Raw genomic sequence first — 26,471 nt, forward strand, 5'->3', positions numbered from 1 at the left:
TTAAGGTTCTACTACAACATTTCCATTGGGTCTGAACTTTGTCTGGACCGTTGCAAGACCTAGATTCTTTTCTTTTTCAGTCATTCTGTTGTGCATTTTACGCTTTGCTTGAGATCATTGTTGATTGATCCAGCTGAATGATCCAGTTTCAGCCAAGATAAGCCAAGTCCCATTTGACTTTAGAGTTTTTTGGTATACAGAGAAATTCGGTCCTGGTCCTATTGCTGCGAAATAAGCCGAAATAATCACCTTTCCACCTCCATGTTTGACAGTTGGTATCAGGTGCTGGTATGTGTTTATTTTTCACCAAACACAGTGCGGTGTATTTTGGCCAGTCATCTCTACTTTGTTCTTGTCTGTCCAAAGGACATTGTTCCAGAAGTCTTGTGGTTTGTTCAGAAGCAACTTTGCAAACTTAAGACATTTTGCCATGTTCTTTTCAGAGAAAAGATGCTTCTTTCCTGGCAACCCATCAAAACAAACCATACTTGTTCAGTCTTCCTCTAATAGTAGTGTCATGAACTTTAACATTTAAGATGTTAACTGTGGAGCCTGAGATGTAGCTCTTGGGTTTTTTGCAGTTTCTCTGAGCTTTGCACAGTCTGACCTTGGGGTGAATTTGCTGGGATATGGACGCAAGTGCATCTGATTAGCAGTGCCTCCATGTTACTTTTCTTTTTTACTTCCTAGAAGCAATAACGGTGTACTTAGACTGCATAAATTCCTGTGAGAACTTTCTTTTTCTCATAACTGTACACAACTTGGAATTACTGTTAAATGGATATGTTGTTTATTGATACAAACTAAGAAAGACATCTGTGTAGTTTGTGACAACAGATACTGAGATATACATTTTGTTTGTCACCTTCTAAACATTATTAAGGACAGTAAAGGAGTGCAGACTCAGAGAAAAGACTTATGAGTGAACTCTGCACATCATACCGTAAGTTTAAAAATTACTCCTACGAGTAAAGCTGATTCCCAATTACATTTTCTGTGTTACTTAACTCGACTTGTGTGCCTCACAATTACAAACAGCTGACCAATTAAAGAAAAAAAATCCCCAAACAACATTAAGTGTCCCAGGAAGTTTCTGGATTTTTCAAGTCTCTTGACTTGACTGAATGAATGATTGAGCATTAATCTTCAAAACCAGTTTCCTCTCATTTGATGTTTTGATTATGTGGTGGAGCGCTATGTGACCAAGATCTTTTGCATGTGTGTGGGCACTGTCATCTTTAAAGAGACCAACCACATCAGGATGGATGGGCTAAAGGTGACAACTCTGAACATCTTTGTGAACCTGCAATAATTTGCAGCAAGAAGATCAAACCATACCATCAAAATGCTCTTTATAGCGTAAGAGAGCAGCAGAATCGCGTCACTATAGGAGTCAGACGGATTTCAGGATTCATTCAATGTCTGTATGCTGTCGAGCTGAATGTAAATACGTTCCTCTATGAACTGAGTATAACCCTACGGCTAATGAAACTGTTTCAGTGCTTATGTCATTAAATCCCAAAATGCATGGTTGTCAGTCTAACCCTAAGTGTATTTGTCTTGACTCAGAGATATTTGACTCTCGCGGAGATAAATTATGTCCTGCCAACAACATCATGATGCGATATTCCTTTATGTCCTTAATCGCATTGGTACAGCTTGTGCATCTGGTGTTTAACAACATAGGTTATGAGTCAGTTGTTGACTAAAGATGATGACTGCGAGAAACCGCAACTATTTAGAGCAGGGGTTTATTCGGATTTTTTCACCTTCCAAAGGTGGGACAGTCTCGCTATCTACTGAGCCATCCGTCTGCTTGTGTAGGCAGCCTGGTCTGTTTGTGCTTTCCAGTGAGGGAGTGTATGGAGATTGCCTCAGGTTGTTTGCAAAGGGGTGGGTGTGTTGAAAGACTGCTGAGAAAGCACTTGAGTAAATATCAACTGCGTTTGATTTGAACTGTAATGTTGCCTACAGGAAGGGTCTTCAAGTGTGTACACTTCTTTATTTTCAAGTAGGATAGTGGGTAGTTCTTAAACCTCCCTTAAATGGAAGCTGGACAAGACAATAACTGCACTGTACATGTTCAATACAAGCAATGAACTATCAGGTTACACTCTTTAGGCTGATGCAAATCTGGCTGGAGGTAATACTCGTGTGTAAATATAGTGTATAGACCTTCAATTGGCATCAACCCAAACCAAGTTTTTGAATCGGGAAGAAAAAAGCATGGAATATTGATTTTCTGAAAATAACAAATTTACTAGTAGATTACTGTTTCGCTAGGTACCAGAGTGTGCATTGGTGCAGATCTTTATGGCAAATTGCCTGTGTGGTTGTTTGAAAGAAAATGTGATCAAGCAATTTTCCCTAGTGTGAAAATATTTTATCTGCAGGCATTTTCTTTTGAGTTACTATATTAACACGCAAGCATGCATTGGCCATATTTGATTTTCAATAATCAAATAGTTGTTTGATCTTTGATTGCCTCAATAAAATAGCTCATCATAAAATATACTTTACCCCTCTGGCTTTGCTTAACAGCAAAAAGTTGTTTACATTGCAGTCAATCCTGTGAGCAAAGTGTATTAAATGCCTGCCCACGGTCAGTTATTTGTTTGGTGAGTTTGCCGTTTTACAGCCCAATAGTTCAAAACCCGGCAATAACTTGTCAGCTCTCAGACACTTTCAGTCAGAGGAGAAAACAGCACGCAACAAGGTTTGCACCTTACAACCAATCAATAAATGGAATAACTGCCACTTAGACCATTATACCATCCTTTTTTCAGCGCTGGAGTAATGAACTGTAATAGAGAAATGATAATAATGATGATAGTCATAATTAGTGGGATAATAACCAGGCAATCACTGGGTGTCGAAACGGGAGACATTAACTGTGATCTATGATTGATCTTTTGCGAGGCCGGCAGCTTGATAATCGAGCAGGAATTCTGTGGAATGGGTTGATGTAGAGAGTATCTGTTGAGTACCGAGTGTCTAATAAATGTTTGTTTTTTTATTATTATTATGCTCCAGAAGCAAAAGTATAATCAATCTGAATTCATGCTTGAAAGAAAATTATTTGCTGTATTTCCCCTTTCTTAATTGCAACCACACTATAAAACAACCTTGCTAACTGTGCAATGCAATTCAGCACAGTCACTTAAGTATACCACCTTAAAGTGAAATTTTGAGGCATTCAATTTGAGGTAACAGTCATTAACTTGAGTATTTTTATGTTATCCCACATTACACTTTTACTGCTCATGTCAGTGACAAATACTGAACCTTACCTTACTGTATCATGTGCACTTTTTCCTTAATAATGCTGATATCACAATAAGAAATGATATTTTTTAAATAAAAGCTACCAGTTCTTTTGCTATTACTATTAACCAAGAAAAACATCCTTCAATATTGATCAAATACTCAAAAGGTAAACTGAAAAATAAAACAAAACAGCATTGTCCATTCCTGAAATTCTTGCTATTTTTGTATTCTGAGTCTGTTTTGTCCACTGTCACTTCAGTAAACAATGCATACACTGTCTCCTGAGACAAAGAAGAGACTGTATCTGCACATATATGCACATGAACATACAAAGACCTGCATGTGTGTGCAAATGTATGTCTATATATTATGGTGTGCATTTGAGCCCCCTTTTAAGAGTGCACCCTTGCCTGTCTGCACACTGGAACCATCTAGTGTGTGTGTGTGTGTGTGTGTGTGTGTGTGATGGAAGTTGATTTTGTGGTAAGCCTTGGAGACAGTGAAGACTGTCATCAATATTGTACTTTCTTTTCCTCTGAGCTTTCGAATGTATCAACGTGTGTGTGTGCGCGCGTGTGTGTGCGGGTGTAAGACCCTGAGTGTGTGAGGCCTTTATAGACAGCCCCAATTTGACAAAGGCAGCGTGAGACTTGCCTGCATGCTGTCAACGAGTTCTAACAAAAGCCAAATTGTAACAGGAGGATCCTGTCTCTGCCGTGATAACAGCTTCAACAATGTGGAACCTTGAGTCCTGATCAGGAGAAATGAGTAGGACAGGTTTTCTATAGTTTAGCTTCATTTGCTTCATTTCTCAGATGATACCGATGACATCCCAAAACAACCTTGAGCTGTGACAATTCTACCGGGACCCTTGAAAAGGTTTGAAAAGAGCTGTTAGCTTATAAAATGTCCTATGCTGGCTTTTAAGATGTGCTGGGAAAGGAATCTGCTCGAACAGGCTCCATAGGCACAGGGGCACAGAACTGGATAAGGACAAGGAAAGTTAAAATACAAACATTGCGGTTTCATGTAATGATATTATTCAAATTTCCCTCAAACACTCTGAGATAAGCAGGCCTGTATGAGTATAAACTAATTTCCAAACTCCCAAACCTCCAAACAACAAGTACCAGTACAACTATGCACTGAATAATTCTACAACTACTGTAGATGGTGTATTCACATCACATTTATATTGATAGCTACTGTATATCACTCGAATCACAGTTATGCCAAATAAAACAGCAGAGCAGAGCCTAGGACCTTGAATTAGGAAGCCTGTAGTTTTATGACTGTTAATAACATATCATGCACTTTCAAAACACAGACAATATTTTCAAAGTTGTTCTGAAAAATGTAAGTTAAACTACAAGTTTAGATCAAAGTGTATTTACTTGGGAAAAAGGTTCTAGTGCAAGTAGTTAGCTATGTTTCTTGTTAAGGTAAGCTTTTTTATGTAGGTTAACAGCTTTAATTAAGAAGGCTATTTACTTTAGACATTATCACTTCCAAATTAGCCAAGTTAGTTAGTTTTTATGCCTAAAAGAAACCCCCACAAAATACAAAAACTATCGTTGCTTTGTTTTAATATATCACTTTGAAAACAGTTCAGAATAGACTGTGTCCATACATGAAGACATAAATAAACTTTATGGTTACTCAGGTTGGTTGACTCGATTGAAAACTATAAATATCTAGTTTTACGTCCTCTGGGGTACGACGTTTTGACACACTATGCAAAATGTATTTCAAGGTGCCCAAGGTGAATCTTCATTTAACAAATCCCGTCTGCTCTGGTTGTGCTAATGTAGGCAGTATGGCTCAATTCAAAGCAGGTGCTTTGGCATATCATTTTATGTCTCCATTGAGTAGAGACACAGAGTGGTTCTTTTCTGTAACAATGTCTGATTCTACATCTCTTGTCAGTCTGGTTATGCTTCTTGTTCTGTTCTGCAGTTTTAGTGAACGTGCCTTCACGGCATGTGAACTGGTTTTCTGGCTGCTGTAAGCTGTAGACGAAGCTGCTCAGATGGATCTTCCAGAGAGGAGAATAGTATTAACGTTAAGTAGTTGTTAATGGCTTACAAGAAAAAATGTAAGCATTATTAGTTACTATATTTTTCCCCTTTAAGACACCAAGATGTAATTTAGCTGGGTGTCTTTTTATTATATGACATTTTCAGAAATGTTATTGCTTATATACCTTTAATCACAACAGAAAATAAGAAAAAAACAAATATAATAAACTCTGATGAAAAAAGTTTGCAGACACAGAGGAATTTGTGCTTCTGAAATCTGACTCATGTACTTGAATTTGTTTTTTCTTCCTGAAAAATAATTGAAAACAGAAGAAAAAAAGAAATGTCCTTTCTATGAGTCAGAGACCACTGAAAATAACTGATGGTGTAGGTCTTTGTGTGTGACCGTGTAACTTGACCTGCACTACAGCTACATCATAAGTCCACTCCCATTAAGAATTTTATTGCTAATTGCAGTGAACTGGAATATGGAGAGGTTGAGACCATTAAAAGGTTTAATGACATGTTGGTTGTACTTGACTTTGATTGCTTTTTCTTTGCAGTTAGTCTCTCTCATTTTTGCAAGTGCAGTATTAAAACACCAAAAAGACTTCTTCTCTACCGAAATTGATAGTGTTGGGAGCTACTTAACACACTTCTAACATTTTTATATAGCAATAACTGATATATGCTGGGCAAATCTTCTAGCAGGCAGAGTATTTCAATTACAAAAACAAGATGCAAAATCTGCCTAATGTCCTGCCTCAATCACCATGACGTGATAAACTAAGGTTTATGTAAATGAGGTAAGTCTAATTAATGGAGCAAATTACCACATATATCAATAAATTATAACTATTAATTTGGACTTCATATTTCAAAGGGTTAGGGAGATTAGCTTTTAATAATTCCTTGTAAATGTGCATTTTTGCAGAATCATGGGTGTGAAAAAAATGTTATTACAATTTATAGGGGGAACGACTGTGATATCACCTCATACATAAAAAGTGTATCTTTGACAAAGTAATCTATGGAGGCCACCATCTGATATTGTCATGCAGTAAGCAATGTATCACAATTAGTTAGTCCGCTTTCACCTTGTCCTCAATTCAAAGAGCTGGCAGGTATGTTGCCCAGCCCAGGTGGGTGAGATGTCACAGAGCCTGGCACCTGGTCAACCAGACATCACACTCAAAAACACAAATCCACTCATTAATTTATCTTTGACCATAAGTGCTCAAATAGACATGTTCGTGCAGGTAAGCACAATTTATTCACACTTACAGTTCACATTACCAGACTCTTAATCTGTTATATTGTTACACACACGGCAAGGTTTGAGTAGCTAGTGAGGATGTATCTAGAGTGGCAGCTTAGTAATCGAAAGTGAAGTGGGTCTAAGCCACAGGTGTCAAACTCCAGGCCTCGAGGGCCGGTGTCCTGCAGATTTTAGTTGGATTCTTGATCCATCACAGCTGATTCAAATGGCTAAATTACCTCCTCAACATTTCTTGAAGTTCTCCAGAGGCCTGGTAATGAACTAATCATTTGATTCAGGTGTGTTGACCCAGGTTGATATCTAAAACCTGCAGGACCCCGGCACTCGAGGCCTGCAGTTCAACACCACTGGCCTAAGCTGTGATCATTATCAGATGACAAGGCATCTACAAGCACAATGTAAGAACTTGCAACTTAAACATGCCCACACACAGATGCATCTTTAAAATATAGTTACATGCAGTATGAAAAGCACATAAAAAGCTAAAGAAAGTTGTTTCTGTTCACACAGTAACCACTACAATAATGCAAGAACCTGTTAGCAAATAAATAAATAGCAAATGAATGCTACACGTGCAAAAATTCTGGACGCCAAATTTTAGCATATTTTAATTACAGTTTGCAAAAACTGAACAGAACATTTATTAAAAATGACCAAATACTTCTCTTTGAACATGTTGTCAGTAATAACATTACAGGGAGGCAAAATACTGCTACTGAAAATTGGCACACTAGAACAAAATGGCATGGCCTCATTTTCTAACGTGCGAGAGCAGCATGGTATGTTTTAATGAAATGCATTCATATTTAATATTTCTTTCTTTCCTCTTTTCGTTATTGTACATAATACTTTGATTTGCATGTTCAAGGTGTTGTTCAGGTTGTGTATTCCCATCATTCAAAAATACTGTTGGCCGCCAGTGCTACTCCTCAGCTTCCTAGTACATGCATCTATATTCGAAATTCTAGGTCATTTTTGGGAAAAGTTAACCTTTGACTTTGAGGTCAAGAACACCGGAATTTGGACTTATCTGAGATTTTTAGTAGATGCACCTATGGTATGAACTTGAAATTCCTAGGTGAAATCATTCTCGATTTATTGTGTTCACAAAATTTTCAGAAGACTTGACCTCTGACTTTAACTTTGAGGTCAAGGGCATTGGGACAAACTCGGGTGTCCACACCACCTGCCCGCCCACCCGGTGAGGTCGACAATATCCCATTAGCCTTTTATGGCCGAGGGGTAAAAAAAAAAAGACATCCTGGTTTTCAAGCATCTTTGTTTGCTGATAAGTGATGTGACTGGCTAAAAGTGAACTTTTTTTTCTAATGCCAAAAGAAAAAAAAGCCAAAACAACCAGAGCAGGTAAAATTTGAGCAGTTTGAATTTACTGGAACTTTACTACTGACTCGAGACACAATGGAAAAGCTTATGGAACAATATAGAAGCTGACATTTGTGGTGACACTGCCTCACAAATTCCAGAATTCAAAATGTCCTTACAGATGAACTGTAAACAAAGAAAAAATGCTTGCTTGGCTCTTTTACTGCTGCGCACAGACAAGAATCCCACAGAAAAGCTAGCCAGAACGCTTGTTGCCACACTTTAGTGTTGCCTTGTTTTTAATCTCAACACTACAATTTTACTCAGATAGAAGATAGAATCAGGAGACAGGATCAATAACAATTACAAATGTGCGAAGTAGTTCTTTGTTTTCATAATGCTTTTTAAAAAAATCTTTTGGTATTTTCTTGGCAGAGTCCCATACTTTTTCAAACGTAACATTAGAGTCCATGTTCACAGCCTTTAGGTCACATGGTGATTAAAAAAAGACAGAGGGGGTTTTACACGAACACGCACACACATGCACATGTAGATCTCCAGATCTGTGTTTGCATAGCCTGTTGATATATCTCTTTCCTCTGGGAAATAAATATAAAATGTGAGGGAGAACTTATCACGTAATGAAAAGTGTGGGGAGGATATTTAGGGCAAAGGCTTGACATAAAGCAGTGAGTAAAGATACACATCTCCAGCACAGTGTTTGGGTTTATTTCTGTTTGTGGTTATGAAAGGTTAAAAAAGAGTGAGATCATTTGTAGTTTGACACTGACACAGAGCGAAAGGAAAAGTGAAGTAAATAAAAAAAAATACAACAAACTATTATATAGTACATTTTCTACGCTAAACAAAGCCTGTGGGCGTGTGCTTGTTTACTTGAGGGCATCACAATATGTATTTGTGCGTGTTTGCATGTGTTCAATCACTTTGTTAATGTTTGTGTTTTCAAGTTCGGATGTCTACAAGCTTCCGTTTACCTGTGTGAGTTTGTGTGTGTGTGTGTGTTTGGCAGTCACTCATTAGTGTCGACCCGTCTCCCTGAGCTGCCAGTCTCATCCATTGTGTGGGCTGCCTGCAGTCATCCATTTCCCCCACCTGGCCACATCCATCTCCGCTCAGCCAGACACTGTTAAAACTGTGTCACTGCTGCGTTTGCGAGTGTGTGTCTGTGTGCGCCTGTGTGTGAATGAGTGACTCAGTAAGGCAGAGTCAGAGGAAAAGAAAGAAAAGAAGGGAGAATGTTTTTTCTCTTGTCTTGTTTGTGTGTGCTTTTGACTGACAACACTGCAGCTATAAGTCAGTACAGGTCGTACAGTCTTTGTATGGCCTTCTGTCCTTTACAGTGAATTATCTGTCTGCTGCCTTGTGGTGTGTGTTTCTGCATTCAGGTCAATCCAAGTTTCATGGCCAAGTGTCACTTTTCCTTTTTCTTAAAAAAAATTCCTTTAATATATTTTCTTAATAAAATCAACAAACATTTTTCAGGTAGAACAAACCCCTACTATAATTACTACTAAGACCACAAGGCCATCCATCTGTACATCTTCCATCTGTTGATTTTCCACTGCTTATCTGGTCTGGGTCATAGTGGCAGTGGACTGAGCAAGGTATCCCAGATGTCCTTTTCAATTCTCTCTAGCCAAGCCCTCGATCTCTTCCTGGGAAAATCCCAAGGCATTCCCCGTCCAGATGGGAAATGTAATCCTTACAATGTGTTCTGCCCTCCCCTCCTGTTCCCAGTTACATGATCCAAAAATGCCTGCAGACGAAGGCAGCAAGGATGTAATACTAATTGTATGCCTAAACCAATCAAATTAGCACCTTTTGATGTAAAGACACAGCTATTCTAACTTAAAATACCTTTTGGCTGCTCGTATCCGTTCTCTATTCTTTGTTTCACAAACCAAAGCTTGTCACCGTAGTGTATGTGAGAATTTGAAAGCAGGAAGACTGGCAAATCCAGAGCTAATGCCTCAGGCTCAACATCCTTTTCACCATGTTCCAACACAACATCTACACTGCCACTGATGCTGCACCAGTCAGTCTATCAACCTCACGATCATTCGATTTTTTTCCTTTTCATTTGGAGCAAGACAGTATTTTCACAGCTATAAATAAAAAAAACAGTAATACAACTGCAGGTTATTATTTCAGAACCCCAGTAAGTGATTTTACTCAAGATGTTTTACTAGCTAGCTCATTATGGGGTGACAACTTGAGTTTGAAGATATTTCTGATTTTAAATTACATGCTTTTAAATCTTTAAGGCATCTGGTATTATTCTCGGGTATTAGTGTCTCATTGTGGCCAAAAGGACAACTGTGTACTGTTCAAAAGTACTAATGAATATTATCAAAATAGTTAACAATGAAATGTTCATTAGACAACAAAAAACGCTGTCTGTGCACAGCAGTGAGTACAAACCTAAATGCATTTGATGTGTGTCAACTTCTGCCTGAGGACTGGTAGTGAGCAAATAAACTCTATATGTCAAAAGTCAGCAGTTTCTCAGAATGACACTTCTAGTTGACTCATAACAAGAAATAAAATGATCGAAACCTGTAATTAATATGCAAACAGTATATGCTGTATATGCTAATGTGTTGGATTTCCATTAAACCCCTAATCAAGAGATATCAGCATCTCTGCACATAGGATTCCTTGTATCAATTATGATTTCAGTTTTATTTGGATACACTGAAAATTACAACAACATGTTGAATACAGGGTGCAACATGTTTCAAGACAGTCCCACAATAATTAAATTAAGACAGATCTTTATCAGGCCAATATCAGTAGAATCTCCAGATCTCAGCCATCCCTGTTTCAGTTTTTACATAGACTATCAAATGCTCTTCTCTTTCTCTCCTCTCTGTTTCTCAAAGCAAAGCATTCAAATTGCATTCAGATGTTTGATTCCAAGCAAGCTTTGGCAGATAGCACCCTTGCTCTCAAACCTCATGTTAAGACATGGAGCGCGGAGCAGATCACAAGCACCGAGCCTTTGATACTACCAAACCTTAGAAACGTCAACAAGTGTCCGCCTATCTCTCTTCCTCTCTTGCTCTTACTGTCTCCTTCTCTTTCATGTCCAATCTAATTAATTCTGAAGCTCTTTTTTTCTTTTTCTTGCGGTGGTCTTTCATGATTGCATAAATAACTATATGATTTAATGTTAGCGACCAGAATATAACCCCCCCCCACCCCCACCAACGATTCCCATGGGTAAATATCAGGTTGTTTAATTTAAGCGCATCTTCATGCGTGTTTTAATCACTTCTCAACTTTCATTGAAACATTGTCCATTTGAATTTAAATTTAAGAGTAAGGAGTGCACCCCCTGCTCAGCTACCCCAATCACTTCCTTCAAAAAAGAAAGGAAAACCAAAAACACTGCTGCAGTCATTTTAATTTATTAAGGTTTTCACATTAGTCCAAGAGCAGATCTTAGCCCTGAGGTCGATGGTGCCCTTGAAAAATTGTGTCCCGTCAAAAATAAATTTTTATTTAAATGTTTGCCTCCAATCATGACTACTAGGCAATAAATCAAAATACAAAATAATTAATTAATTTTTAAAAAGTAGTACTGCTGCTGCTACTCCTCCTCCTCCTCCTACTACCACTAATTATGATACTATTCCCTTTATATAGCCTTAACACTGTTAATATATGTTAAATGCATACAAAGTCGGCCTGTGCCATATACAGCACAGTAACAAATCTATGTAGCACTAGTTGCTTATAGGAACACGGCTTTACAAAGTGGGCTCAAAGGGAAAAATAAAACAACCGGCCAGTGGGTAGTTTATCACAGAGATCTGCGTATGGTGAGTCAACACTGCCTTATTACTGACATGAGAATAGAGAGTCCAATATTTGTACCAACAAAAGATTGCAAACAAAAATAAGCATCCATGGGAGCCTAGGGTATATTCTTCTTTCTACAGTGCTCAGACAAGAGGTACAGAAAAAGAAAAATTGGAGATTCACATACTGAAATAAATACAGACAGGAGAGGGAGAAAAGACAAAGTAGACTGGGGAAATGAGTGAACTGAGTTTTCATTGGAACCCTGGGGATATATGTAATGAGTTGGAGAGAGGCATGTTTGCCTAGTCTGGTTTACACTGAGAAATGACCCTGTGAAACACACAGTGTGGCCCTCTTACCACACACACATTCACACCATCACTGACTTGGAGGCAACCCAGGCCAGCAATGTTGACGAAAGAAGTAGAAAAGGTGGTGGTGTACTCAGAAAACAATTTCCACTATAATGCTTGGCTCGGTGAGGCATTCCTACAGCGTAACGTTGTCCAAAATGTGGCATTGAATTGCTGTCACTACTTGATACTGAGACAAGTCTTACAGGTAATGGGACACCGAGCTGTTAAATAAAATAAAAAATCACAAGCTTGATGGTATCATACAGACACTTCTTGTCACATTTTAATTGAACTTGTAACACACTGATTACAGATGCATTATTAATGCATCTGTAACACACTGATTACAGATGCATTATTAATGCATTAATCCCTAGCACTTAAATCTGATGCTAAATCAGGACGTGTGATTTGTTGGGATTGAGACAAGTGTCACCATTGCCACAACCAAGCAAATGCCAAGGACCAAGGACACCTTGTGTGGATCATTTGCACACTAGCTGCTTTGCAAAAAAAGCAGTATTGGACTTCTGGGAGTATAAACACTGCAACCTAGCGTGAGCAGATATCCCACTCTATGTGAGACTGCACAGCATTTGTCCCATATCTTGAGAAAATATCCCACATTTTGATTGGCCTCAGTATACAAAAGATGAACCCATGAGTGTGACAAGAAACATGTCTCAACAAGAAGTCCTTGCTGACAGTCTTGGTAGCTATAGCAATAAGTAATAGGGATATATATGTGAGACACTGTAGAAGACAAAAGCAAGACAAAAATCAAAAGTTATGCACTAGGAAAAAGACATTTAAATAGCACAGACTATATGTCCTTCACGTGATCAGTGTCAATCCTTTTAACTGCATCCAACCACCTTCTTCTGCTCTGACAAAGATTGATGCAGAAAGATGTAGTTGACAGAACGTTGAATAAGCTAAAAGGCTTAAGAATTTCAGTACAATGCACGCAATATTTCCTCGATCCTTTCTTAGAATAGACATTGCCAGCTTGTCAGTTTTAGTCTGATAAAAGGATTATAAATGGCAATGTGATTTTTTTTTTTAAGAGCTTAGTGGTTTGTGCGTTTGAGGTTTTTACCTGATAACTTTTACCTGATAAGTGTGCTAGATGAAACTTCAGCAGACTGATAGAAATATGTTCCAGTGGGTAAATTACTGCCTGTCCCAAGTTTGATGGCAGTCCTTCATACATTTCACTTTTTTCCACTTAATGTCAAACTCATAGTAGGATACGGTCCATGATTGTCTGTGATTTAACTTAACTTTTTTTTTCTTTAAAAAAAAAAAAATCAGTCTTACTTTTGAGGTGGAGATTCTTTCGAGAAACACTGAACAGCCTTTGAACTTTAAGAAAAGGCTTGAGAAAACCCACTCGGGCACAGGGAGAACACACAAAGTATACATAGGAAGGCCATTACTTCAATTTAAAAGACACCATTGGAACCGGTCTGCTAGCATGGTTAAAGGAAAACACTGGGAAGTGAAAATAATAAGTAATATGTTAGGCCAAGGGACAATATGAAAATTGTGTGATGTTGTGTTCACAGTGCAGGCCTGCTTGTACACGTGTTCTATAGTATAACCTATTGTATGATTTACCAATAATAAATTCATAGTGGCGACATAGTGGGGTGGTAGGCACTTTAAACTTAAGATTTAAAGTACTCCTCTTGTCAACTGCATTTCAATGCCTGATTTAATCATTAAGATATAATACTTATTGATATCGCAGTTATCACTCTGTATTGTAGTTCTTGTATTCAGTTGTGTAGAGCCAGAACTGACTAAACATTTGACAAAGCCTACAAGTGGATTTCACTTCCCTTCCCAGGCAAATTAGTGTGATGGTTGAACTGTTTCCACATTTCACCCATCACACTAATATAAAGACAAAGCTATTCATCAAGCCCCTTGTGTAAAACTTCTCAAAGAAGCTGTCCAGATTGATTGGACACAGCATTTCAGACTGCACTGTGCTTACCACAGCAAAACAGCAGAATAACACTTTTTTTTTTTTTAACTTAGCAGTAGCCAGATCAGTTCCAAATTACTCAGATCACAACTACAACATATGGAAGAGAGTGCTGTTGGATTCAGAGAGTCAAAAACCAAGAAGTCATAAGGAAGAGAAAATGATTCGTAGTAACAGAACATGGAAATCTAAAACAAAATAGAGAAAAAAAGAAGAAAAGGAAGAAAATTCTGGGCATCATAGCTCTGCGTATGCGGATGCTCTGATGAATATGCTCATTAGTATGGCTCTCATGACAGATCACTCCATTAATAATCTACGGCTATGATCATGGCCTTGACTGAGAGGGAGGACCACAGGGATGTTGCCTCAGAATGGAGCCCTGTCACTTGCAAGAACCTTAATAGCCATGTAAGACCGCAAGAGTGCGTGCGCTGACGATAAACAGAATAAAAAGTGTGTATTTTCAAGACTCAAGTTTAGATAGACGTTATTATGAGTCTCATTCAGAGAATTCTTTTTGTATTTATGAAGGACAATTGGTGTTTGTGTCAACTCAAGGGTGGGCACCTTATTAACCGAGGCCCCTGGTGGCTATTTGTGTCTCCAGGAGCAGTAGCCAATTATTGAAAACACAAAACAATATATGCATGGGACACACTGTAACACAACACAGCGGTAAATAATACATCATCATATCTACCCTTTATGAATTATAAATCTCTCCATGTTGACAACTGTTCACAGCAGGCATATATTTATTCATGTACATGTAGCTTATCTCATTGTTTTTTGACAAAGTAATTTGTATGATTAATTCTATACCATGAAAATGTTTATGTTACACAGCATGGGGGTTTGTCAGCATCGGCATGGCAAGACTAAATGCAAGCTCTGCTCGCCTTTGGTATTAAATAAAAAGCACTTTATATGTGGTGTGATCACAACTGTGTCCCAAATTTAATTGATGGTTTAATATTTTCCCTTGGCAACTCACTTGGGCAAAGCTTGCTTCTGATGTAGCCAAAAACAGCAACTGAAAAATTTGTCTAAGATATTAAATCAGGACTACAGGGATTACTAAGCCATTTTCCATTTTCATTCGGATTCTCCTGGCTTTTTAACCTGTTATTTTTCTGTGTGTGTATGACAATTTCATGAACCACTCAAAAAATGCAAGATATTTGGAGATTGAATCACAGACATGGGAAAACCGGACACATTAACACAGTCATAAGAAACAGATCGTTTTCATAGGACTCTGCAGTCCTGTGAATACCTACATCATCATACAGCTTATGATTCAGTAGCTTGTAGAACAACAACAAATAACTTGAAGTAATAATTGTCTGTATGACTTTATCAGTTTCTCATATCACTGTGGAAGATTTTTGACCCAACACTTTTTTCCAGTGTTGCCTCATTTCATTGTGGTTTGTACAGCTCTCTGAAAGTCCAGCCATAACATTTTGAATCAGGTTGAGGTTTGGCCTCTGACAGAGCCATTTTCAGCCATTTTGCTGTAGATTTACTGTTGTGCTTGGGATCAATGTCCTGTTGCATGACCTGGTTTGGGGTAAACACTTTACTCCAAAATCCTTTGGTATACAAAGGAGTTCATGGTCAAGTCAGTAACTGTAAGGCGCCCAGCTCCCTTGGTTGCAAAACAATTGTTCACCCTTCCACTACTGTGCGTGAAAGTCAATACTTTGGTCTCGTTTTTCCGAAGGACATTTTTCTAGAGGTTTGTTTAGATGCAACTGTGCAAACCTAAGCTGCACTGCTGCCATTTTCTTTTTAGAGGCCATGGATTTCTTCTGGAAACCCTTCAAAATGACTCACACTTGTTCCACTTTTTTCCAATTTTACCGTCATGAACTTTAACATTTAACATGCTAACTGAGACCAGTCAGAGATGTAGCTCTTGGGTTTCTTGCAATTTTTTCGAGTGCTGTACAATTTGATCTTGGGGTGAATTTGCTTCCACTCCTGGGGAGATTGTCGCATTGTGTTGACACTAATCTAAATGCTTGCGACCAGCAACCTGCCCAAACTTGCATTTGATGATGATCCCGTTAATCAAGAGTACTGAAGTAGAAGCATATGGCTCTCTTATTTCCCATGAAAGCAGTAAAGGTACTGCACAGACTCCTGTGAAAACCTTTTTCATATGACTTCATGTGTATCTGTCAGCTATTAATACTGACAACAAAATTCTAACAATTTGTAATAAAATCTGACATCCATGATACTATAACACTGATTTCCTGCATTCCACACTTCCCCCACTAAAGTCAAGAAAGACTTTGAATTATTTACTTCACTTCTACATAGAGACGAGGAAACGGGGGTGCCGGTGTCTGCTGCTGAATCCATAAACACACTCACACTTTACCAATAGCCAGTCAGTTGTCCATGGCTTGCAGCCATGTGCTACAGACTAACATAAACACATTTTTTTTCTCAGTTTAGAAATTATGTTGTAATGCATTTGGCCGCTATCGCTTGAAACATAATAGAATAGTACCGTAGTTGTTTTCCAAAGCAAATTCAAGCACACATTCAATAAAAACCCTTTATCAATGAACCAGATTGCCACTCAAAACACACACTAGGTTTATCGCAAAATATTACTTAGAAAGTAAATACACTGACCATATTAGCAAATCATGTATTTTATACTTAAATAGGTAATAAAGGCTCAGTTTCCTTACCTTGGCTATCTGGACACACCAATTGAGCAATAGCTGTGATCCAATGTTGTCTTTGTGCTCATGGACGTAGTCGAGCAGGCATCCGTGAGGCATCAGCTGTGTGACCAGCTGGATTGTCGGACTCAAGCAGACACCCAGCAGTCGGACCAGGTGCGGGTGCTCCATGCTAGCCATGATCAGAGCCTCCTGAATGACACAGATATACACTCAGGCATGTGGAGGGTAATGATTACAGGTGGCTGTTTTAATCTGTAACAGTATGTCAGCAATGTTTATTTCCAACAGTCATCATTTTAAATAAACACATAAAAAATATGCTATTTATTAGAAACATGTCAGATTGTGTGATGGGTATGAGGTAAACTGTGCCAAAACAACTTGGCTGCAGAAAAGACTGAAATACATTTATTTTCTTCATACTGGTAATATTTTTTTATTTAATAATAAAAGAAATACTGTTTCTTTTAGTTCTCCAAATTGTGAAGGGATAAGACGATGGCACTTTTCACTGCCTGAATTACAAGTTGAGTTTCAAGAAATATTTTATTACTGGGCATGCTAATTACATACCTGAGGAGACCACTACAAATAACGGTCAGCCCATTTCACAAAAACGACTTGGATCCTAGCAGCACTTCATCATCTCTCTCTCCTCACATTTCTATTCATCTCTTCCTCATAGTTCCTGTCTGTTTTTTGTCTGCAGGGACATATTGAGTGGGGCAGCACATGGTGGCATCACCCCACAAGTATGATAAGCTTCCCTTTCACTTTAGCCAAAGACGAATTTGATGCTAAATAATGTTTTTGTACAGCCCCACTTTTCAAATAATACACCTGCATTAGGACACAAGCCTGAGAATTGTGTTTTCAGTGCCAATTTTGTATTTATTCTGATGTCTTGTTTTAGTCTATCTTGTGACACTCTTTTGAAAATATCCTCGAAACAGCCTTGGCTGTCTGGTGTGAGTGCTGGTTGTGGCAACTCCTGCTCACTGAACTGGCACACCTGAGACTCATCTTCACATCAAGTCTCTTCACTCCATGTTCAGTATCCCATGTGGTACATGTGTGATGGCCAAATTCTAGCTCTCACATTTTTGTCTCTAAACAATTTAGTTCCTTTGTAATGCGTGTCTCCTGTACTTCAGGTCAACTCCTTATTATTACACCAGTTAGGTCTCCAAGCCAACTCATTTCTGAACCTTGTGCCAGCCTCAACTCATGGCCTGCTACAAAGAGTCAGCTACTCTGGACTGATACAGTAAACTTCAGCTTCATATGTAACAAAGTTTCTGTGTCTGCTTTTAGATGAACAATTTCAACTAAAACAAAATGTACTGTAGCTTGATGTTTGAAGATTATGGTAAATGGCCTGTATTTGTATAGCGCTTTAATAGTCCCTAAGGACCCCAAAGCGCTTTACATATCCAGTCATCCACCCATTCACGCACACATTCACACACTGGTGATGGCAAGCTACGTTGTAGCCACAGCCACCCTGGGGCGCACTGACAGAGGCGAGGCTGCCGGACACTGGCGCCACCGGTTATAAACTTTTAATAATGCTGAATCACCATATCATTAGGATGTTGTTCCCTTTCATCTGTCAATATTTGTTGCTGCAGGGATTCCATTAAACAAAGATTTTACTAGTTAAAATAAAATTTGTAAGACATTTCACCATGAATGCTTTTATGCCAATGCTTGGTGGCCTAGAAGCAAAGGCAACACACAGATTTAAGTATCTGCTGTGTTTTGTGATATTTACATCAACCTTAATGTTAGCTCAGACGAGCCTCTTGAACACACATTTATCATCTCTGACAGTGTCTTGTCTCCCCCCCCCCTTATTTCTTACTCATATGCTGTGTCACCAAAACTGAGATGAACCACTCTCACAAAGGTAATTTTTAAACCTTCTCTTTCACTTCTATCAGTTTGATAAGAGTTTGAATGTTTCTTTCCCTAAATAAAATTCATACTCAAAACAACATTTCCTCATAGGTCAGGCTACTCTGCTTTCTTTCATGATTGTTTTATGGCTTGTTTGTGCACATGGAACGTGTCAGAATATTCACTGCGAGAACAGAGAACTAAGATTCTGACACACATGTATGTTCTTTGGCAACTGGTGCACATATCTTTCTGTGTTATCGAGGACCTCAGTTTTGGACTGACCATAACTGATTTCTGTCATCTGCTGAAGTCAAGCTTTAGATGGTCTAAGGGTGTTTTCACACCTGTGCTGCCTAATCAATTTAAATCAAACTCTGGCTCATTTTCCCTGGTGAAGTTCATTTGTGCAATCGCATTTGGTCCGGTTCACAACAGTTGAACTGAGACCCTTTGGAGGCAGTGATCTGAGATTGGTTCGAAATGAACTCCAGAGTGGTGATCAGACCACAATCCAACTTAACTGCCATGTGTATGCTAAAGTTTGATCTGACCATCTTCGGGTAGCTAAGTATGTTTTGCATTCTGTTACCTTTTACCATAAATGTTCAGAGGTCACAAACTTTAAACTAATCATCTTTTATTACTTCTATTGGTCCTGCCCTACACCGACTGGTTGTAGCTTCGGATGTGATTTCTTTAGGAACACATTTTGGTTCACTTGGTGTATGCTTGGAGTCCAGACCTCCCTCACCCCAGGTATCTCCTCCTACTCATCCAGGGGAACACAGAGGCTTCCCAGGCCATCTGAGGGACATAATCTCTTATAATCTCCAACACACTTTCACTCCTCCACTTGGGGCAGCAACTAGTCCCTGACCGGAGTGGACACTCTACCCGCTGAACACCATTATTGTCATTCCACTCCAGTGCGACTTGGGGACCACCACCTGATGAAAGCAACAGAACCACATCATCTCCAAAAATTAGAGACGAGATCTTGTGGATCTACTGTATATCTGCTGTATATACAGGTATTAAATGGCCAAACACCTAACATACTCCTGAAAATCTCCTGTCTTCTGACATTCTGACCCAGTACAACATATTATGAAAAAGGTGCTAGTGTGCATATATATATATATATATATATATATGTATGTATATATACATATATATTAATCTCATAATATGTGCTATCGTGTGCTATAAAAGGTGCTAGTGTGCATATGCACCTTTTATAATATGTTGTACTGGGTCAGAATGTCAGAAGACAAATGCCAGACTCACACTTCTAGAGAATTCATCATGTTTACCAGCATAGACTGAACTGCCAAAGATCATAGGACCCCTTATTCTGTTTAAGGTTGAAGTTCCTCTTGAAGTGAACAGCAAGGTTCCACTCAGTCAAAAACAGTGCAATTTTATTCAAAACCTTGACATCAAAGTGACTTCGCACTTTGAGACTGTCAGCATTCTATGTAGTAAGCAAAAAAAAATGTAGTAAATAGACCAAGGTCAGATTGCTGCAAATCAGGAATATTTGCCTTTAAATATAGTAGGAATGGTGTCTTTGTGCTGATGTTGTGTATTATGAAATCTTGCTGTTATACTCTACAGTATGTAGACACAAACCAACTATACCTGAAGCTTGTAATATTGCATATGATTGCAACATAAACACCAGCAGACCCCTATTAATCCCATGGTATAGAAACTCTCCAGAAGACAGAAACAGGCTTTCATTTGCTCACCTGCAACTTTACAACAATTGAAAATTCTTCATTGGATGGTTAGGTGTACGCCAAAATACACAAGACAGGCAGGTGTGGCTGTTTGCTTTTACTTGGGAGAGAATCAATGCATACAGCTCCAATGAACACTGACAGAGAGATGCAACCACTATACATTTTAGAACTGATATGGCTCATCTATTACAATGCTTACATAATGAGGTCCCTGTTTACATGCCAGTGATGGGTATAGTTACACTGAGGGTAATGGTAAATCGGGCCAAAGTCTTTGACTGACTGGCTTTTCCTTTCTGCCTGCAGGATTCCTTACAAGCAAATTTATATTGTGGTGTTTACTTAGCACTGCAGTGGGGTATCCTGTAATCTGTTAGCCATGCATGCTATTCAGATCCCTTCTGTGAGCTATTATCCTGAAAACCAAATACTGCCACAGCATCCTAAAGAGCATTTCTTGAAGTTTCTATATATAAAATAAGTATATACAAGAATTATACTAATTGAAAAACACATGACATTAGGAATTATGACAATAGACTTTAAAGCCATTAAGTGGAGAGGTAGGGGCAGTAGTAGTTGTGGTTAGGTACTGTAAAAAAAGAGAGAGAGAGAGAGAGAATATGTCTGTGAATAACAAATCCTGTGAACATCCCTTTAGGCCCTGGAAAGCACTACTGTTGGGCTGAGATAACAGTTATATAAAACACAAAAAGGGATTTGCAGGGGTTGTTCTTTTTTGTACACTGACTGTATAAAGTTTACATCCCCACTGAATTGTAATTTCGCTGTTACAATTAAATACAAGCATTAGGAAACACTGTTTTTTTTTTTTCAAACTTGTGCTACTTCTGTAGCTCGTCATGAAGGTAAACTGAAATAAGGTAGTTACAAGTCAGAATTATATTAATATGTAATAATATTAAAACAATTTGTTTTAAAAAAAAGCTAAACTGAAACTTTTTCTCTTTTCTGTGACTCACTGTTGAGAAGTGCTTTATAGATTGCTGCATTTTGTGCATTGTATGGATGTCTCCCATTATTAAAACTGATATATTGGAGGCCCTTGGAGAATAATACCTGAGTAAAACATTAATAAAAAGAAAAGATTACTTTTTACTAAAGAAAATGCAAAAGGAATAGCATGCTTTAGCTGTTATCCTTATTGCATACACAAACATGCACACTCCTAAATGCATGTAGATCGATACACACATGCCAGTACTACAGGGAATAAACACCCTTTCCTTTTGCCAAGCACTTGCTGAAAGGAGACAGGCTTGGTATTTTATTGTTGGCCATAAAAAAAGAGAGGTTCCCTTCTCTTACTGCACCACAGGTAAGGAGTGGCAAACTCCTACACAGAACCAACCACACACACACATGCTGAAAGACAATCAATTCTCTGTGACATTCTTCAAACAGTCAGTGGCAAGTGAGACTGGGGCATTGAGTGGCCTGCAGCTAGAAGGTCACCAGTCAGAAATCCCAGTCTGCCTGGAAAATAATGGATGGCAAAGTAAATGAATGGCACTCTGCTTTCCCTTTGTAACTACCACTGGTGTTCCCTGGAGCAGAAGCTTGAGCCCCCAGCTGCTCAGCAGTCAGTCATTAGAAGACGACTGTGGATCTAGACAGAGGTAATGGAAGGTATTCTTAAAAAGAGAAAAGAAACCCCAAAACTATTTATGAGGAAAATTAACCAAGTTTACGAATAGATCCACATGGACGCATGCCTTTCTGCTGTTATATACGTTATCTCCACTGTTTCTATGCCCCCTACATGTTGTTATCTCATTTCTCTGTCTGATTTTCTGATTGTCACACAACCTCCCAAAGCACTTGGTACATAAATTAAAAACATATGGGATATTCATCAAAGACATCGTGATAAAAATAGAAATGCTAACCCTCCAAAACTCTTCCTTTTAGACTGTCAAACTAAGTGCAAAACATGAGTGCAAGTGGGTCGCTTTCAGTGTGTGTGTGCGTGTGTGTGTATGTGTGTGTGTGTGTGTGCATGGGTACGTGTGTTGATATGAGTTATTTCATCTGCATTGCATCATCACAGGGTAATAATTTTGATTTTTTTTTTTTCACTCTTCCTTTTGAAATGAGCCAAGATGTGAATGTTTTATAAATGGGGCCTAGTGCACTGTGCTAGGAGCCCATGGCATGGTGCGTGTATGTCTGCATATGTAGGGCTCCTACAGGCCCCTTATGGTTTCTAGTCTGCTGTTTGTGGGGTTCAAGTTTAGTTGTTAGAGATTTCACTTTACAACCATCTGTGTAGTGCTTTTGTAGGCTAGTTTAAACTGAAGTTAACTTGTCAGCAACAAACGCAATGTACAGCTGGTTAAAGGCTTTCAGAAGAAAAGCTCAGTGTTCGCCCCTTTCCATACTGTATGTATAAATTGCAGCACCTTTTAACTTTAAACAGTGTGACTAACAGGCTTTGGAACAAAAGGTGTACAAACTACATGATATTTAGCTTGTAATTTACCTGCGTATATGTTATCTTTATAAAAGCCGAGTTTGAATTGTATTGTCAAGTTTCCTGTCAAGTTTCTTTTTTTGGATTTTGTTTTCAAGATACTCACATCCATGAATTCCACATTAGCCTTGGGTCCTGTGGCCTCATTTAGGATTTTAATGGCAACAGGGATTTTCACAGTTTCCCCTTCTGGGACCCAGATACCCTAAAGAAGAAACGCACACATACACACACACAACATGATGATGAGTCATTACACTAATTGCACAGTCACAAATCCTCTACTCACAGAAATGATGTTTAAAAAAAGTATTATAGCTCCTGGAGGAACAGCAGGAATCTCAATAAATTGAGCGTTTTACACTCTAAATTCTACTTTGTCAGCTTTATAAATAACAACGTTCCATATTCTCACTGGCTGATTATAAAAATGAACTGCATGCTGTATGATTAAGGTTATTTCGCCCTTCAAAAAGACTTGGGCAAAACTATTTAATCATTTTGAAGTATCTAATTTTAGGGAGGTTTAAAGTGATTTAACAGCTGCCAAAGTGGATGGAATATTTGAAAGAGGAGAAAAATTAAGTACCTCTCAACTTTTTCAAAGTGATTAAAATGTGTTCCACCTTTGTTCCACCCTTATGTGACTACACATCCAGAGTGACAGGAGGCCTAGATTTCACACTTAGCCTAAAAACAACTATCCCCTGAAAGAATTATCTAAGGCGATAATGACGATCGATTTGATGCAGTTTTATGTTCCCTTTTACCTGTAATTCTGCAGATGATCATTATTCAGCACAATAATTTAAGGCCACGCTTTATGAAAGCTCGGACATCGATGTTCTAACTGGAAAAACTGGTTCACAGGTTTGTAAATGCCTCAGTCTATTAACAACACATTTATTTAAAACTGCATCTGCAAACGGGCTGCTACAGCTAACACTGCAGAATAAAATGACATTTTTTACAATAGGAGGAGAACATATCCATACACAGAATTTACCATTTTATTCTAAAAATTTTAGAAAACACATGAAATTATTTACATATGTTACGGCCTGCTTTAGGGATTAGTACTCGTTTGTGTGTTTTGTGTTGCAGGAGTTGTGATACAGGAGGACAGTGTTCTGCGCAGCTGTTTAAATCTTGACTTTCAAGGCCTTTGCTTCTATACTGCTCTGCTCCTGTGAAAGTGTCTATGCCATCTCCATGCCATGTCATTCTGTTTTGCTTTGAGTTTTCCTTTGAGTTTTTTTTGCACATACAATGTATACCATATACTTACCTAGCCATCCATCACTATGCTACACCACTAATACAGACCTACACACATCTTTCTTAATTTATTTAATTACTTGTGATCTATGAGCGGGTTGTAACACATGAACTGCACATTGTGGCAGAAGAATCTATAGCTCCAATTTGTTCTCTTAATGGTGAAATGCTGAGTTGAGCAGTTAAGCATATTGCCACCTACTATGGATATGGGTCAAATCAAGGAACAGCATGTAGCATTAGTTTTATTAAACATACACCTAAATATTGCCACACTTTAACTAACTGTGTTTTAGCTGTATGAGCTATCCTATAAAGCACTCAGTTTACAAGTTGGTCTAAATGCTGAACCTATGAACTCTCAGCTATGGAGATTAGGTACAAGTCTGATGTCTTCTGGCTGTAAAGGACCTGTCAGGGTTCTATAGCTCACCTATAAGACTTGAAACTGACTATACAGCATATCCTTACAAGTCTAGAAGTGCCTTGAAATTTCCCAGGAGAGCATGCAAGACCTTGCTTTGAAAAAGGACATGCACTGATGCCACATACCTCTGGCCTAAAAAAAAAGTGCTACAATGAGAATGGGTGGAATCAAAAAAAGACCAATTATAATTTCAGTGAGAGAAAGTCTGTTCTTTCTAATTTCAGATTTTTTTTCCCAACTTCTACCCAACCCTTCATTGCTCTTATGGTGACCTCAGCTACCTCTTATTTCACTGTCACCCCAGGGGTCTCAGTGTCTGCTATTACTTATTCTTTTCATCTCCCGCCTCCAGCCTTCCATCTCATTTCCTGTCATTAATGATCCTGCAATGTCCCTCTTGTCTTTTTCTCATGAAGTGAGAATGTGAACACAATGTGACATCATGGTCTCACTTTTAGTAGAGGAGCACTTCAGTAGTTGAAACTAAATTGCAAATAATCACTATTAATTCACATTTGATTGTATTTTACCTTGTAAACAGTTCCAAAAGCTCCGGAGCCGAGGATCTTGACTCTTTTAAGTTCTGTTTCTTTCAGGATGCGAAGCTGGGCTTGATTGGGTGCCGTTCCACTGGGTGTTAAAGGTTCAACCAACTAAGAATGCAATAAATAAGCCAGTGAGTGCTGGAAGACAAGTCTAGAATTTACATAACAAAAGCTACTAAGATTAATTCATAATACTTTAAATTAAAACGTCACAACTTATCACAGGATTAGTCCAATATGCAATACTTGTTGCTGAGCAATTAAATGCAATTTAGCTTCTCGGGATCTCAGATACACACTTCCATATTAAAAAAAATTAAAAAATAAAAACACCAACCCAAAAACAAAACACACCTTTCTTCCACACAAAATCCTTCTTTAGAGGATAGGACAGTTTCTAAAAGCTGTGACCTAAATTCCAGGAAGTCAGGTAGTGAAACAGGTTTTACAATAACAAAACTATAATTACTATTTAAATTGTAGATAAACAAGAGTAATTTCATACAAAAGTTTGACTCAAATGCAACATTTACTCTTAAGAAAGGTTCCAGTGGGTAAGAAAAGTACACACACACACCGGGTGGGTGGACAGGCAACATGAACACCCAAGTTTGTGACACTGATAACTCAAGAACGAAGCAACGTAGGACTTTCAAATTTATACTACAGGTGTTTCTACTAAAAATCTCAGATGACTTTGAATCTCAAGGTCAGAGGTCAAATTTTCTGAAAAACTTGTGACTCAAGAACAAAGCGACATTGGAGTTTCAAATGGATAACATAGGTGTATCTACTAAAAATCAAGACAGCTGGTTGTAGTTACATTTATTGCCCCTGCATTTGTGGTTACAGTAGGGTTGTAATGGAATTTTTTTTCCAGCAAGATAAATCTAAACTACGATGAACCATTATTATGACATTCTCTACGGTAAAAGGAAGTGAAAGCGATGCTAGATGAGAACAGAAGAGAGTGATGGAGAAAGGTGGATGAAAACAGAGAAAGACTGGGGGAGACGGATAATTGAGGCAGCTGAACGGGAGTTGAAATTTTTGTTGTCTCATTACTGCTCAAGTGGAGGAACAAACAGATGAAATAGTAGGAGAAGCAGAAAGATTATATCCGAGGAGGGAGGAAGGAAGATGTGGAGCGGGAAAGGAACTGTAGCAGAAACAACAACAAGACAGCGATGGAGAAGCGAGCTGCTGAATTAGTCAGAGGATGCAAAAGCATAAGTGAGGGAGCAATATAAGGAGAATTAAAGGAGAGGGTGGAAGATTAGAGAGGGAGAGAGGACAGAGAGAGCC

The 26,471-nt window shown here is 38.4% G+C and overlaps 1 protein-coding gene across 3 annotated transcripts in view; it reads right to left on the reverse strand.

Moving 5' to 3' along the window:
• erbb4b (erb-b2 receptor tyrosine kinase 4b) overlaps positions 1-26,471 on the reverse strand; it is a 289,951-nt gene that overhangs the window by 33,727 nt on the left and 229,753 nt on the right. For 2 of the 3 annotated variants that reach the window (XM_005451921.4, XM_019353298.2), the window contains exons 18-20: positions 25,152-25,274; positions 23,023-23,121; positions 16,779-16,964 (exon numbers count right to left, since the gene is read on the reverse strand). In XM_005451921.4, the coding sequence (XP_005451978.1) occupies positions 16,779-16,964; positions 23,023-23,121; positions 25,152-25,274 (408 nt within the window). The remainder of the gene's footprint in view (positions 1-16,778; positions 16,965-23,022; positions 23,122-25,151; positions 25,275-26,471) is intronic. The other variant, XM_019353299.2, reaches the window with a different exon arrangement.

This window comes from Oreochromis niloticus, linkage group LG16 (genome assembly GCF_001858045.2).
Source record: "Oreochromis niloticus isolate F11D_XX linkage group LG16, O_niloticus_UMD_NMBU, whole genome shotgun sequence".
Taxonomy (NCBI): domain Eukaryota; kingdom Metazoa; phylum Chordata; class Actinopteri; order Cichliformes; family Cichlidae; genus Oreochromis; species Oreochromis niloticus.